General features: G+C 40.5%; 1 protein-coding gene across 1 annotated transcript in view; it reads right to left on the reverse strand.

The window, feature by feature from the left end:
• The window catches only part of TRMT12 (tRNA methyltransferase 12 homolog), a 461,498-nt gene that overhangs the window by 219,704 nt on the left and 226,087 nt on the right, over window positions 1–15,707 (reverse strand). The window contains exon 3 of the mRNA XM_068248040.1: window positions 12,269–12,437. Coding sequence (XP_068104141.1) covers window positions 12,269–12,437 — 169 coding nt within the window. The remainder of the gene's footprint in view (window positions 1–12,268; window positions 12,438–15,707) is intronic.

Below are 15,707 nucleotides of genomic sequence, written 5' to 3' on the forward strand. Positions count from 1 at the left end.
TTTAATTTTTGCAATGTTCTTCAGATGAAAGTAGGAAGATTTGACTACGGCCGAAATTTGGTTTCTGAAACTCAATTCCCCATCGATTAGCACACCAAGGCTGCACACAAGGTTGGAGCAGTTTATGTCTGAATTCCCTATCCTGACTGGTGTTGATTTAGGATAGAGCTGTTTTGATGGCTGGCTTTGGACAACACGGACCTCAGTTTTGTCAGCATTCAGTTTTAACCAGTTATTCATTCACGACTGTAGCTCAGCTAAGCAAGAATTTATTTTTGGAGTAGGGTCTGTTCCACCAGGCTTGAAGGACAGGTATAGCTGCGTGTCATCGGCATAGCAGTGGTACGTCAGGCCATGTTGTTGGATAATTGTACCGAGTGGTAACATGTAGGTCGCAAACAGCAGAGGGGATAGGATTGATCCTTGTGGGTCTCCAAATTTTAGAGGTGCAGGGTTGAACATGATAAGTCCTAGGGATACTCTCTGTTTTCTGTCAGTCAGGAATGATCTGAGCCACTGGAGGACTGATCCTTTGATGCCACAGTACTTCTGCAGTCTGTTGAGCAGGATTTCATGGTCAACCGTATCGAAAGCCGCTGAGAGATCCAAAAGGATTAGGATGGAGCATTCCCCTCTGTCCATAGCCATGAGCAGATCGTTGCAGACTTGGGTGAGGGCTGTTTCACAGCTGTGGTATTTCTTAAAGCCAGATTGTAGAGGGTCCAGGATGTTGTTTGCTGAGAGCCTGGCTTCAAATTGCAGATAGACAGCCTTTTCAATAACTTTACCTAGGAAGGGGAGGTTGGAGACAGGTCTGTAGCTGCTCATTGCATCTGAATCCATGGAAGGTTTTTTTAAGAAGGGGCTTGATGATTCCTTCTTTTAGAGAGGTAGGAAACCTCCCTGCTTGCAGAGAGCAATTTACCATTTTGTGAAATGCTGGGCCAATCAGGTCAGGGCATTTCAGCATATGCTTGGTTGTTCCAGGGTCCAGGTCACAGGTTGTCTGGCGGAGGAGATGGAGGATGTCTGCGATCTCTTCCTCACTAATGCTTTTGAAGTCAGTCCAGGGTGTTAGGTTGTTCTTGCAACTATTTACAGGAGTTGATTAAGTCTTAGGTGCTGTGGAATGAATGAGAGACCGAATAGAGGACACTTTAGAAAAGTAGCGGGCAAATTTCTCACATAGCTCCTTTGAGGGATTTATAGTAGGATTTTGACAGGGTGGGTTACAGAGGCTATCAACTGTGCGGAATAATTTGGCTGGCCTGTTTGCGGCCTTTGCGATCTCCTGTGATAGGAAGGAGGATTTTTTTCTTAGTGATCACATTTTAGTAGCTTCTCAGGTGAGAGAAAGGATGTGTTTATCTTTTAAATTCTGAGATTTTCGCCATTTTCTTTCTAGTCTGCGCCCTTCTTTCTTTAGGTCCTTTAGTGAGCTATCAAACCACCGTGCGTGGTGAAGACCGTTTAATGCGAACTGGAGCAAGGGCGTCAAAAGCAGATGACACAGCATGGTTGTACATCAGGACCATGGAGTCTGGGTCTGCGCAATGACTGGTTAGTCTGTCTGTCGAAGTTGAGGATATTCTGAATGTGCTGGGGTGAGACATCTTTCAAAGAGCAGTATTTTATGAGTTCTTTCCCTTTGTGTTTTATCCCTGGTGCTGTCAGAGAGAAGTGGATGGTGTGGTGGTCTGACCATACCACTGGGTTTATTTCCGTGTATGATATTAAAAGTCCGGAATGGAATAGAAGATCTAGGGTGTGTCCTTTCTTGTGGGTGGGGAAGTTGACAGCCTGAGAGAAACCCAGTTCACTCATTGTGAGAAGTAGTTCACTTCCTAGGTTTGAGTAGTGATCATCCACCCATGCATTAAAATCTCCCAGGATGATCCATCTAGGGTGTTCCACTGTTAGGCAGGATAAAAGTTCAGAGATTTCCTTAAGAAAGGCTGAGCCATTACCTGGGGGGGGGGGGGGGGGGGCAGTATATGAGCAATATTTTGATGTTTTTCTCAGCTGAGAGTTGGGCCGCCAAGCATTTAAAGGATTCAGTGAGGCCTATGGCCAGGGACCTTATGTACAAAGAGGATCTGTAGCATTTGGCAACCTCCTCTCCCTTGCGGTCTTGCCTCTCACAGTGAGTGGGGCCTGCATATTTCCCAAGCCAGGTCTCCGTCAAAAAGGTCATGTCAGAGAGCTCTATTAGGTCATGTATAGTTGCGGTTTTATTATTTATTGATCTGGTATTGCAAAGTGTGGCTGTGATGGAGCTTTCCTGGGGACATCTATGTTGTTTAGACTTTATTGTCAAAGCTGTTAGCCCTTGCCTGGTGTTGCTTCCTGGTGTTGTTTGTTTTTAGACCCACTGCCTCTCCGCCCCCTTCTGCTTTTTCTGAGTATCCCAAAGGATTTTAAGAGGAGAGCTAGTGAGGTGTTAATTTGTAATTGTTTCTTGGGAGGGCAGGCAGAAAGAAGATCATTTGATGAGTATTTGTATGTTGACATTAGAGACAATATACTTGTTTAGATAGCTTTTACTTTTGGAATCATGCTGAAATCAAAGAGGATCTATGCAAAATGTTTTCTTCCTACACAGAGTTGGATCATAGATTTATTTTAAGTAAAGTGCCTTGTTTTAGAGTTAGTTGATGAATGATAAAATATACGTGGAAAATAGTCACTTGATGCAAATGCCTTGGATAATGGATAAAGGATTACTCACAGGGTGGAGCGAGGGCAATCACAGAGAGGTTGAAGGTCTTGTTTCAGGTCAGCTATTAGAAGGCTTGGTGTTTTCAGCAATGGTAGGCTTCATGGAAGATTTCAATCCAGTTTGAATCTGCCATCCAAAGTAATCCGATTGTTCTGGTTGGCTGTAGTTGTAGGCTTAGTTGGTGGTGGGTGGGATTCCTCTGTATTTTGGGTCCAGTTTCAGCACAAGTAAGTTTAAAGGTGTAGAAATCTGAGACAAGGTCTGGAGCAGCTTAAGAGAGCTACAGACCAAACTGGGTGTGCTCAGGAGTACTGAGCAATAGTATTACTAGATGTCGAGAAGGCATTTGATAACTCAAACTGGATGAGGCATAACAAGGTACCCAGCGCATGAACTTTCAGGAAGCTTCCCTAAATTTGATCCATGCTGCCCACACCAATCCCACAGTCCATATACACAGCAGGTTTCATATTATCCCCTTTCCCACTTAAGAAGGGGATGAGGCAAGCCTCCCCCTCTCACCCCTTTGGTTTGATTTGAGCCACTCCTTCAAGTTCTGCACACTCAAATAAAGGGCATAGGGGTAGGTAATGAAACTGTCACCCTTTGCGGAAGAAATTCTGTTTTTGTTGGCCAACCACAAAATTGATGTACCCAAGGTCTTTAACATAATTAGCTATAGGACAGCATTTTGGTTTTAAAATTAACCACAGCAAAAGTGAACTGCTTTATCTTACGAGTGGATAAGACTTCGCTGGAGTGGTTGGTACATACAGTATTCAGATAAAAACACAGGTCAAATATCTGGGCATTATGTTGAGCAAAGACCCAAACTCTTTGTGTACCCTAAATTATGGGCCACTCCTAAACAGCATCAAACAACTACTCAGCTGGAAACACCTACCACTAATTCAAACACTAAACTTGAGAAAGCCCTAAAACCCTGGATGACAATTGCTATCCTACATACACCCTTTAAAGAGGATCTGTAACATGAAAAGATCCCCTGGGGGGTACTCACCTCGGGTGGGGGAAGCCTCCGGATCCTAATGAGGCTTCCCACGCTGTCCTCCATCCGTCAGGGGTCTTGCTGCAGCCCTCCGTGGAGTCCGTGCAGCGGTGACGTCAATATTTACCTTCCTGGCTCCTGCGCAGGCGCTCTGACGGCTGTCGGCTCCGAACTACACGGAAATACCCGATTGCCGTCGGATCTGCTCTACTGCGCAGGCGCAAGTTTCCTGCGTCTGCGCAGTAGAGCGGACCCGAATGAGATCGGGTATTTCCGTGTAGTTCGGAACGGAAAGCCGCCACAGCGTCCCCGCTGGAGCCAGCAAAGGTAAATATTGAACTGACAGTCGGCACAGTCGCCGGCTGTTCGGAGGGCTGCGGCGAGACCCCCGTGGGACAGAGGACGGCGTGGGAAGCCTCATTAGGATCCGGAGGCTTCCCCCACCCGAGGTGAGTACCCCCCAGGGGATCTTTTTAATGTTACAGAGTCTCTTTAAACAACTCCTTCCACGCCTTAAATGTAGCAAGATGGTAATAGACACCTGGGCAACATGGAAAGCTGTGAGGGAAAAAAAATTAAACTGCTGTATCACATATCCAAATATGTGCCCCTTTGTACCCCAAAGGGGCACATATTTGGATATGTGATACAGCAGTTTAATTTTTTTTCCCTGGGTTTCTCTGCCAGCATAGCACATGGAGGCTTCCGAGAATGGAAGAAGAAATTGATTACTAAGACGGGGAACCTGTGGTATTTTAAAAAGAACTGGTGGTACACTTTCCAAGAGATGAGGTCTACCTATGGTATTTCCAAACAACACTTTCTCTACTACGCCCCACTAAAATCATTTGTTTGTTTAGACCTGCTTTTTTTCTCATGCCATGTACAGTAGCAAGAAAGTATGTGAACCCTTTGGAATGGCAAGGATTTCTTCAGAAATTGGTCATAAAATGTCATCTGGTCTTCATCTAAGTCACAACAATAGACAATCACAGTCTGCTTAAACTAATACCGCATACACAATTAAATGTTTCCATGTTTTTATTTAACACACTATGTAAACATTCACAGTGCAGGTGGGAAAAGTATGTGAACCCTTGGATTTAATAACTGGTTGGACCTCCTTTGGCAGCAATAACTTCAGCCAAACGTTAGCTGTAGTTGCAGATCAGATGTGCACAACGGTCAGGCGTCATTCTTTTTTTTTAACAAATCAATTTTTATTGACTTTCATTAGAAAACACGTACAAACAAGTACACGCAGGTACTCAAGGAACATTAGATGAGAAGGAAAAACAGTGGTACACATGCTGAATATACAAGAGGTAAATCTTATAGGAGCAATAGCATCAAGTATCTTATGCAGTATGAAAATACAGTTTTATAGTATTACATACATAACAGTTGAGTAGTTGATTATTGATTGCATCAAAAGTATGTCAAAACCGGTGCATATTCCTCAATTTGGACAGCATAATCGTGACTGTACCATCTGTTGGGAGAAGTTAGGAAAGGAAAGAAACGAGACGGAAGAAGGGAAAAGAAGGAAGAGATAGAGTGTAATGGATGGAAGGGAGTGAGGGTCCAGTGCTTACCTCCATAGACCAAGACTAAGGAAGGTATTGCAGAGTATAAATCAGGAATTAGCTAAGTTAGTACTGTAGTTCAGTCCTCTGGGCCTGCAGGAAGAGCTTCTACGTTGTTATACCAGGGGGCCCATATTTTATCAAATCTACTGGGGCAGTTACGGCTTTTGTACGTCAATCGATATAACGGTAGGCTTTTCATAATAGTGTATTTCCAGTGATTAAAAGAGGGGGGCTTATCTGATTTCCAGGTGTGGAGTATTTCTTTACGGCCATAGAAACATAATATTCTAATTAGGTATTGAGGGCGTTTGCCCGGTGGAGTATCATCCAGTAGTCCCAGTAAAAATGCCCTAGGGGAGAGTATCAGTCGTGTTTGCAGAATTTCATTAATTAAGTCGTTAATCTTAGACCAAAAGGAAAGCACATGAGGGCATTCCCAGAACATGTGAAAGAAAGTTCCTGGATCAGCAGTACACCTGGGGCAATTGAGGGTATTGGAAGTGGAGATTTTATGCATACATACGGGTGTGAGATAGGTACGATGAAGAAATTTAAATTGTATTAATTGATCTCTGGCCGAGATAGGAATTTTAACAAAATTCTCTAGGATTTCTTCCCAGTCCTTAGTGTCCAATCCAGGAACTTCCTCATTCCACCTACCCTGACATCTAGCGAGACTATGAGTGGTACTGTTCATGAGGGCAAAGTATATTACCGAGAGAGGTTTTTCTAGGCCATCCACCATTAGTGTTCGTTCTAAGTCGCAAGAAACCAGTGTTGGACTGCCATCTTTAAATTGGGCATTGTAAGCGTGCCTGATTTGTATATATCTGAAAAACATTTTATTGGGCAAATCAAAAGTATTTTTGAGAGTGTTAAAAGATAGTAATCCTGCATTCCCTGTAATATGCTGTATGGCTTTTATGCCCTGACGGGACCACAGACCGGGGTCTGGTATTTGTGAGAAGTGAAGCAGATAAGGATTGTCCCAAAGTGGTGTATGAGGAGAGAGTTTATCAGCGTTCCCGGTATAAGCAAGCATGTCTTTCCATACTTTAGTTGTAGTGAACATGAGGCTTGTGCATCTAAAATCCCCCCTGGTGCCTCTGAAAGCCAGCAAAGTGAGCCTCTCATAAGAACCCAATATGGCTGCCTCCACCGAGACCGCAGCGTTATATTTATCTTGCGAGAACCACCATCTTATAGTAACTAAAACAGCAGCACAGTAATAGAGATACATATTGGGGAGAGCTAGGCCACCTTGATCTGCTGGTACGCTACCACCCCATATAAAACTAGAGATCAGGGAATGTAATTTATTAAAGAAGGTTTTGGGGATAAGCATAGGCGTCTGGCGAAAAATATACAGAAATTTAGGTAGGAATATCATCTTGAACATATTAATTCTGCCAATTAACGAGAGAGGAAGAGCTTTCCATACTAAGGCTTTTTGTTGAAATTTATCAACTACTGGTTGTATATTAAGTTTATGAAAATCCGTTAATTGCGTAGTGATTTGAATCCCCAAATATTTAAATTGTTTAACCCATTGCAATGGATTGGGATATATACTAACATCAAAGTTATCCAGTGGCATTAAGACCGATTTCCCCCAATTGATTTTAAGGCCTGAGTACCTACCAAATTCATTTATTATGCTGAGAGCTGCCTGCAAAGAGGTCTCCGGGTCTCCAAGGTATAACAAGGTGTCGTCTGCGTACATCGAGACCTTTTCAGTAAGAGATCCGACCTGTATGCCCACAACATCTGCTGATTCTCTCACCATAATTGCCAATGGTTCTATAGCTAATGCGAAAAGATAAGGCGATAGTGGACATCCTTGGCGCGTACCTCTGGACATTGAAAAGGGATGAGAAATATTATTGCAAGTTTTAATTCTAGCTATCGGGGAGCGGTATAAAGCTTTGACCCATGAGATAAAATTTATTCCAAACCCATATATATGCATTACTTGCCAGAGATATGCCCACTCTACAGAGTCGAAAGCTTTTTCTGTATCTAAGGAGGCAACAGTACGCCTGCCTCCATCCTGTAGTGGCAGGGAAATATTGGTAAGGAGTCTACGTATATTAATATCGGTACTGCGCCCTGGCATGAATCCAGTTTGATCACAATGAATTACATCAGTAATAACCAGTTTTAACCTATTAGCTCGAATTTTTGCGAGGATTTTTGCATCGGAGTTAAGTAGCGATATTGGGCGGTAGGAGCCGCACTGATTAGGATCTTTGCTGGGTTTCAGAAGCACTATAATAATAGCTTCATTAAACGTATTAGGCAGAGTGTTACCCCTGAGGATATCATTAAAAAGAGTGCACAGTTTATCTGCTAGTAGATTAGAGTAAGTATGGTAAAATTCAGCAGGAAGTCCATCAGGGCCAGGAGATTTGTTTGGTTTCAGTTCAGAAATGGCCTGCTGAACCTCTTCTATAGTGATAATCTTATCTAGTGTAGAGGTAGTGTCTTCTGAGAAATTAGGGATGTTAATATTGTGTAGGTAGTTAAGGAGATCATTGTCAGAAAATGTAGCTTTTTTAGAGGCATATAAATGCTTGTAAAAGGAGACAAAGGTTTGGTTAATTGCCTCAGGATCAACTAGTATTTCACCCAATTCATTCATAATGGCTGATATGGCTGGAGAGCTATTGCTCTCCTTGGACAACCATGCCAACAGCTTGCTGTTTTTGTCTCCGAATTCAAAAATTCGTTGCGATTGGTGGAGAAGCGTATTTTTTGTGATATCTATTAGTGCTAATTTCCACTGTCTTAAGACCGCCTGCCAAGACTGCCAAGTTTCCATCGTGTGATTTTGATTGAAGTTGCGTTCTGCAATTACAGTTTTTTGCTCTAGGTCAGCAATGTATTTATGAAGATTGGCATTATGCTCCCTGACCGCGGACATATAACACCCTCTAATTACTGCCTTACCCGCATCCCACACTATATTTGGAGAGGAGGAGTCTTGGTTTATCTCCCAATATTCAGCAATATGTTTCTTTAATTTAGTATGAATTTGTGGATCCTGTATGTAGAACCTGGAGATGCGCCATAGGCGATCCTTTGGGGCTTTGTGAGACAGCAGTGTTAATAATATAGGTGCATGGTCGGAAATACCTAAAGGAAGGGTCTCTACTGATTGTATCAGGTCAGGCGTCATTCTTGACAGAACGGTTTCAGTTCAGCAATATTCTTGGGATGTCTGGTGTAAATTGCTTTCTTGAGGTCATGCCACAGCATCTCAATCGAGTTGAGGTCAGGACTCTGACTGGGTCACTCCAGAAAGCGTATTTTCTTTTGTTTAAGCCATTCTGTTGATTATTTATGTGCTTTGGGTCGTTGTCCTGTTGCAACACCAATCTTCTGCTGAGCTTCAGCTGGTGAACAGATGGCCTTAAGTTCTCCTGCAAAATGTAACCTAAACATTGATAAACATTGGAATTCATTTTTCCTTCGACGACAGCAATCCGTCCAGGCCTTGACACAACTAAGCAGCCCCAAACCATGGTGCCCCCACCACAATACTTCACAGTTGGGATGAGGTTTTGATGTTGGTGTGCTGTGCCTCTTTTTCTCCACACATGGGGCTTGATTCACAAACCGGTGCTAACTGTTAGCACGGGCATGCTAAACAGTTAGCACGTGAAGTGCCGCTAGTGGTCTTTTCCGGGCAAATGTCCGCGATCACGGGACTCTGCGTGCGGAAAAGACAGTGAGCGGCACTTCACGTGCTAACTGTTTAGCACGCCCGTGCTAACAGTTAGCACCAGTTTGTGAATCAAACCCATAGTGTTGTGTGTTTCTTCCAAACAACTCAACTTTGGTTTTATCTGTCCACAGAATATTTTGCCAGTACTGCTGTGGAACATCCAGGGTCTCTTTTGCAAACTTTAAACGTACCGCAATTTTTTTTTCTGGACAGGAGTGGCTTCCTCTGTGGTATCCTCCCATGAATTCCATTCTTGTTTAGTGTTTTACGTATTGTAGATTCGCAAACATGGATGTTAGCATATGTCATAGACTTTTATAAGTCTTTAGCTGAAAGTCTAGGACTGTCCTCATTCTGTGCTGTGTGTCATCTTTACAGGACGGACACTGCTAGGAAGAGTAGCAGCAGTGCTGAACTTTCTCCTTTGATAGACAATTTGTCTTACCGTGGACTGATGAACTGCAAGGCTTTTGGAGATACTTTTATAGCCCTTTCCAGCTGCATGCAAGTAAACAATTCTTAATCGTAGGTCTTCTGAGAGTTTTTTTGTGCAAGGCATTATTCACATCAGGCAATGTTTCTTGCAATAAGCAAACCCAAAACTGGTGTGTTTTTTTATAGGGCAGGGCAGCTGTAACCAATACTTCCAATCTCAATTCATTGACTGGACTCCAGCTGGCCGACACCTCACTCCAATTAGCTCCTGGAGATGGCATTAGACTAGTGGTTCACATACTGTTTCCACCTGCACTGTGAAAGTTTACATGGTGTGTTCAATAAAAACATGGAAACATTTAATTATTTGTGTGGTATTAGTTTAAGCAGACTGTGATTGTCTATTGTTGTGACTTAGATGAAGATCAGATCACATTTTATGACCAATTTGTACAGAAGTCCATATAATTTCAAAGGGTTCACATACTTTTTCTTTCTACTGTATGTCTATTTTGCCTGTATGAATAGGAGAAAAAATTCAGAAAAAAATTGTTTAAAAAAAAGCGAAAACAGAAAAAAACCCATTCGAGAAATTGCTACAATATTACGAGTGTCAAAATCTACAGTTTGGTACATCCTAAGAAAGAAAGAAAGCACTGGTGAACTCAGAATCGCAAACAGACCCGGTTGTCCACAGAAGACAACAGTGTTGGATGATTGCAGAATAATTTCCATTGTGAAGAGAAATCCCTTCACAACAGCCAACCAAGTGAACAACACTCTCCAAGGGGTAGGCATATTGATATCCAAGTATACCATACAAATACAGTATACCATACAAATACAGAGGGTGCACTGTAAGGTGCAAGCCCCTCATAGGGCTCAAGAATAAAAAGGCTAGATTGGACTTTGCTAAAGAACATCTAAAAAAACCACCACAGTTCTGGAAAAACATTATTTGGAAAGATAAAACCAAGCTAAAGTTCTATTAGAATGAAAAAAGCAAGAAAAAAGTATGGAAAAGGTGTGGAACACCTCATTATCCAAAGCTCATGCCACACCATCTGTAAAACATGGTGGTGATGGCTTGGGTGTGCACAGCTGCCAGTGACACTGGGACACTAGTGTTTATTAATGATGTGATACCTAATTAGATGTGGCACCTAATTAGAGTGTGTCAGAAAAAGCACCAGCGTGTCTTATGAGGACAATTTCCTCTCATAGGAAAAATAGTAAAAGCACACCATAGATCTGTGTTGCAAGAAGTATAAAGGGAAAAAGTCAAGTTATACAGAGTAGCAACCGAATAGTGAATATCAGCAATACGAAACACAAGAGAAGAAGAGTTAAAAGCACTAGGTTACGTGAAGTAATAGTAATTATAGCTGCTCATCTCAGAGTTGGTAGTCGTCTGAAAATTAAATTATATATATATATATATATATATACACATATACATATACACACACACATACACACACACAATTGGCTAGTGGGACAAATGTCAAATATTTACTGCAGTTTATTGGCAGCAAATCATAGTGGCTATAAGTTCTAAGTTATAAACCAAATTGTACATAGCGTCAGGACCACCTTCAGAAGTTTTTTGGCCCCATATTGGGCAAACTTACTGGGCTCCAACTCACTCTCCTCTGCCCCCCCCCCTCCCCCCAAAAAACAAACCAACTAACCAAACAGAAAAACAGTGTTTCCCCATAAAAGAAGCATGATGTCAGTTCTATATAAATAAATAATAATAATATGGTAGGACATTTAACTATGACTATGGTAAGTTTAGATTGTGAGCTCCTCTGAGGAGTCTGACATGACTATGTACTCTGTAAAGTGCTGCAGAAGATATCAGTGCTATATGCATTATAATAAAATGGTGGGACATTAGACTATGCTAGATAAATACTGATAATAATTAGGGTGATACACTGCTGGAATCCTTTTAGGGCAGTTTCCACTAGCCACCGTGCATCCCGTGAGACGCACGGCGGCACTTCCTTCCTGTGTGAGGACGCAGCCAAATCCCAAAAGCCGCGCCATGAACGGCTATGGGATTTGCTGCCTCCCGCACAAAAAAAAAGTTGCAATGTCGGCCAAATCGCTAAGGCAAGCGATTCGAAATGGCAGCACCATAATGACAAGGTTTCAACGCGCGATTCGCATGCGGATTCGGCCTGATTTCCGCAGCAGTGGAAACGGGCCCTTAGAGATGGAGATTATCAAGAGGGAATGAAGAAAAGATAGGGCGAGAGAGGGAGAGAGAAGTAGAACGTTTAGAGACTGAGAGGGGAGGAAGAGGTAAAGGGGAGATATTGCAAGAGAAGGGAGGAATGGAGACTGGTAGGGGATAGAAGACAGCATTCTAGTCTTGCAGCAAGGAGGTCCTACGTGTCTCCAGCCATGTAGAAAACAGGAACCAACAATCCACAACAATCTAGATAGTCTTATGCTTTTAACAAGTATACCAGTGTCATCTACAGGCCAGACGTACAATGAACAACACATTTACCTAAAAGAGAAGTTGTGAGGGCTGCTGCTAGCATCTGGAAAGATAAATACACAGCACCAGCACACCATCAAAAACATGATCAGTCTCCCAATATACTTCCAACTCATCTTCTGCATCTGGGCTGGATGTCTACCTGTCCACATGTAAGTGAGAAGCCAGCTTATCATTGAGTCATGCATTTGTGCCACAATTTGGAGGGATTTTCTGTGTATTCATAAACACACACTAGAAAGATTGTACAGTTAGCCTTTAACATTATACTACTCACCCAAATCATGGTCTCCTTGCAAAGGCTCCCAGGTGCAACACATTCTGTAAGTTCTTGCAGAAGGGACAAACTAAACTTGCCTTGAAGTACAGGAAGGGCAACTGTACCATCTTCTAACTTCTGTGGACAATAACGGTCATCCAAAATTCCAGTCTTTTTAAGGTACTCTCTAAAATAAAAACAAAAGGAATGCTATTTTTCATAACATAGGGACAGAAAATTATACACTTCTCAAAAAAATCAAGGGAACACAAAAATAAGACATCCTAGATCTGAATGAATAAAATATTTTTTTTATTAAATACTTTGGTATTTACAGCTGAATGTGTTGACAACAAAATCACACAAAAATTATCAATAGAAATCAAATTTATTAACCCATGTGTAGAAATGCAATTTGTGGTTGCTATGGGTTACCACTTTAGTTACAACCTTCGTTCGGCACCATATCACAGGAACTGTGATAACTTGACATTTATCATAAACATATTGGACCAGCACCATACATTTTCGTAATCATAAAGGATAATAGACTACTGTAGAATGTGCAAAAGGGCAGAACATTAAACCATAAACATAAGAAAAAAGTACCCTTATCAAAAAAGCACCAGCCTAATCAGATTATGTCAAGAATTATAACAACTTTATTGATCCTAACCACAAAAAATCATCATTAAAACAATTACAATGTCACCACAAAGGGGACATATGCAGTGTCTCTCAAACATGAGAATATAGGACAATACTACAAAATAATAAATGACAGGCCGACTGGAGAACAACCCACAAAATAATTTATATAAATAGGATTACAAAAATACAAAAATAGTATGATAAGGTAAAACTTGTAAGACTCAAAAATACCATGAACACACACACACACACACACACACACACGTATATATATATATATATATATATATATGTATATATATATATATATATGTATATGTGTATGTGTATATATATATATATATATATATATATATATATATGTATATGTGTATATATATATATATATATATATATATATGTATATGTGTATATATATATATATATATATATATATATATATATATATATATATATATATATACATATATATACATATATATATATAGATCGTGCGGGTGAGAAGTGATTCAATTGCAAAAAGTGCAGGTGAGGGAGATAACTACATCCAGTATGTATGTATGTATGTATGTATATATATATATATATATATATATATATATATATATATATATATATATATATATATATATATATATATATATATATATATATATACACATATATATATATATATATATATATATATATATATACAGTGGTGTGAAAAACTATTTGCCCCCTTCCTGATTTCTTATTCTTTTGCATGTTTGTCACACTTAAATGTTTCTGCTCATCAAAAACCGTTAACTATTAGTAGCAAATATATCGGCGCCAAGGGACAATGGAACCGCCGCTGAGAAGAACAATGTCCAAAAGTTCAGAAGTCAGGCATACATCAAAGGTCAGCGCAGGTTTAGAAAGTCATTGTATGTAGGGAATGGTAAATTCTTCACCACAATATATCAAATGCTCAGAGGTAGGTATCCGCCAAACATCAAAACTAGAAAAGGCTTACCAGCTCCCAACAACCCACATTATAAGGTTGTGAAATGGCTCATGTCACAGATAACGTCCAGGGAACATCAGACGTCGTGAAGATCCAGTGGACATCCGTGTGGAGGTAAAGTTTCAGGAATTTATATAGGAAAACAAAAACGGCAATATCTAAGCGTAACCCGTTTATTTAGATAAAATTTCTTTAAAAGGCAGTAGACATAAAAACGATAACTCACATACGGGGCCCATAAACAGGGAACCCCAGAAGATTAGCGCGCATGTAATGGTCAATCGAAGATCAATAGACAATGGTGCCGCCTGTTACCTTCCCGACCGGTTTCGCAGTCTTGCGTCATCAGGGGAGAAAAGGCGAACAGGCAGCAGGCACCAAATTTATAGCTTTTAGTCTGGGAAAAGAAGGTGGGGTGAAAGAAAACTTCCTCAGAAGGGCATCACTAATCAAAGTAGGAAAGAGTCACCCAAATGTGTAAATAAAGTGAAAAACAGAACAATATGTAAATAGCATATTAATAGCAAATAATGGTGTAAAAAAATATAATGATATCAATAGTAAAAACAAGATTACAAACAAAAAACACCTAGACTTTTGAAAATCAATAGGCAGCTTAATTACTCTAGTCTGCACAGGAAGCAGAGCAAGGGAGGGAGAAAAAAAAAAAAAAAAAAGGGAATATTGGAACATACACTTCCTCTCTACACACAATAAGGAAGTGTCTATTGGGACAAACAGGCACCCCTGCATATCAGCAGAAGAGGCATAGAGAACACACAAAAAAAGATTCATTTCCACACAGTGGTAAAATAGTGCAATGGTCAAGGGCTCAGACTACGACACAGGAGACCCGGGTTCAACTCCCGGCTCCTCCAGCCCAAAAAAACACACCCATCAAGCAAGGGACTCTTGAAGACAAGGGGAGAGTCACATGGGGCACAAAAAGAGCCCCCAATTTTAAGGGGGGGGGGGGAAATAAAAAAATATAAAGTAAAAGCGCAAAAAGCGCTATGTGCTAACTAATATTGATTTATATTAAAAAAAATAAAAATAAAAAAAAAATTTGACATTCTAAACCTCATAAACAAAGTGTGTATGAGGTATAGATGTGACTAGAGCTACGCACATCACAAAGAGTGAAAAGTGCAAATACAATGAAATGCGACATAAACATCGCAAAGGGAAAACATGTGTTTCTATCTGGATAGCTCTAGGGAGCAAGCTAGTGACAACAAGGCAAGTAGGATGAAGTAAAGAGTACATGTGATAATGACAATGGTGTAAAATAACCCACATATTAAATAGCCAGGGTGACTCGGGAGATTAAAATTATGTATATAATAAATTTAGCATAAAAATCTGTACGTAGCGATGATTCGACCAGTACATGAGCACCATTACAGATAATAACAATAGATACATAGAATAAAAAATAAAAATAAAAAGTTGTTAAGAATCATTAATAAAACAATTAACGTCTAATTCAATATTCAACCCTGCAGGGCATGATGTGCGAAGTTTAAAAATCCATTCCGTTTCAAGTCTGGAGACCTCCCTCTCTAGGTTTTGACCTCTCCAATTAATCCGAATACCGTCAATGACGCAGTATTTCAAAAGTGCAGGATTTCTGTCGTGTTGTGCTGCAAAGTGTTTGGAGACGGAATGTCCCTGAAAACCTTTACCAATCAGATATATATGTTCCCCTAATCTTTCTTTAAAAGGTTTAAAAACCGTTAACTATTAGTCAAAGATAACATAATTGAACACAAAATGCAGTTTTAAATGATGGTTTTTATTATTTAGTGAGAAAAAAAA

Source organism: Hyperolius riggenbachi, chromosome 8, assembly GCF_040937935.1.
Source record: "Hyperolius riggenbachi isolate aHypRig1 chromosome 8, aHypRig1.pri, whole genome shotgun sequence".
NCBI classification, from domain to species: domain Eukaryota; kingdom Metazoa; phylum Chordata; class Amphibia; order Anura; family Hyperoliidae; genus Hyperolius; species Hyperolius riggenbachi.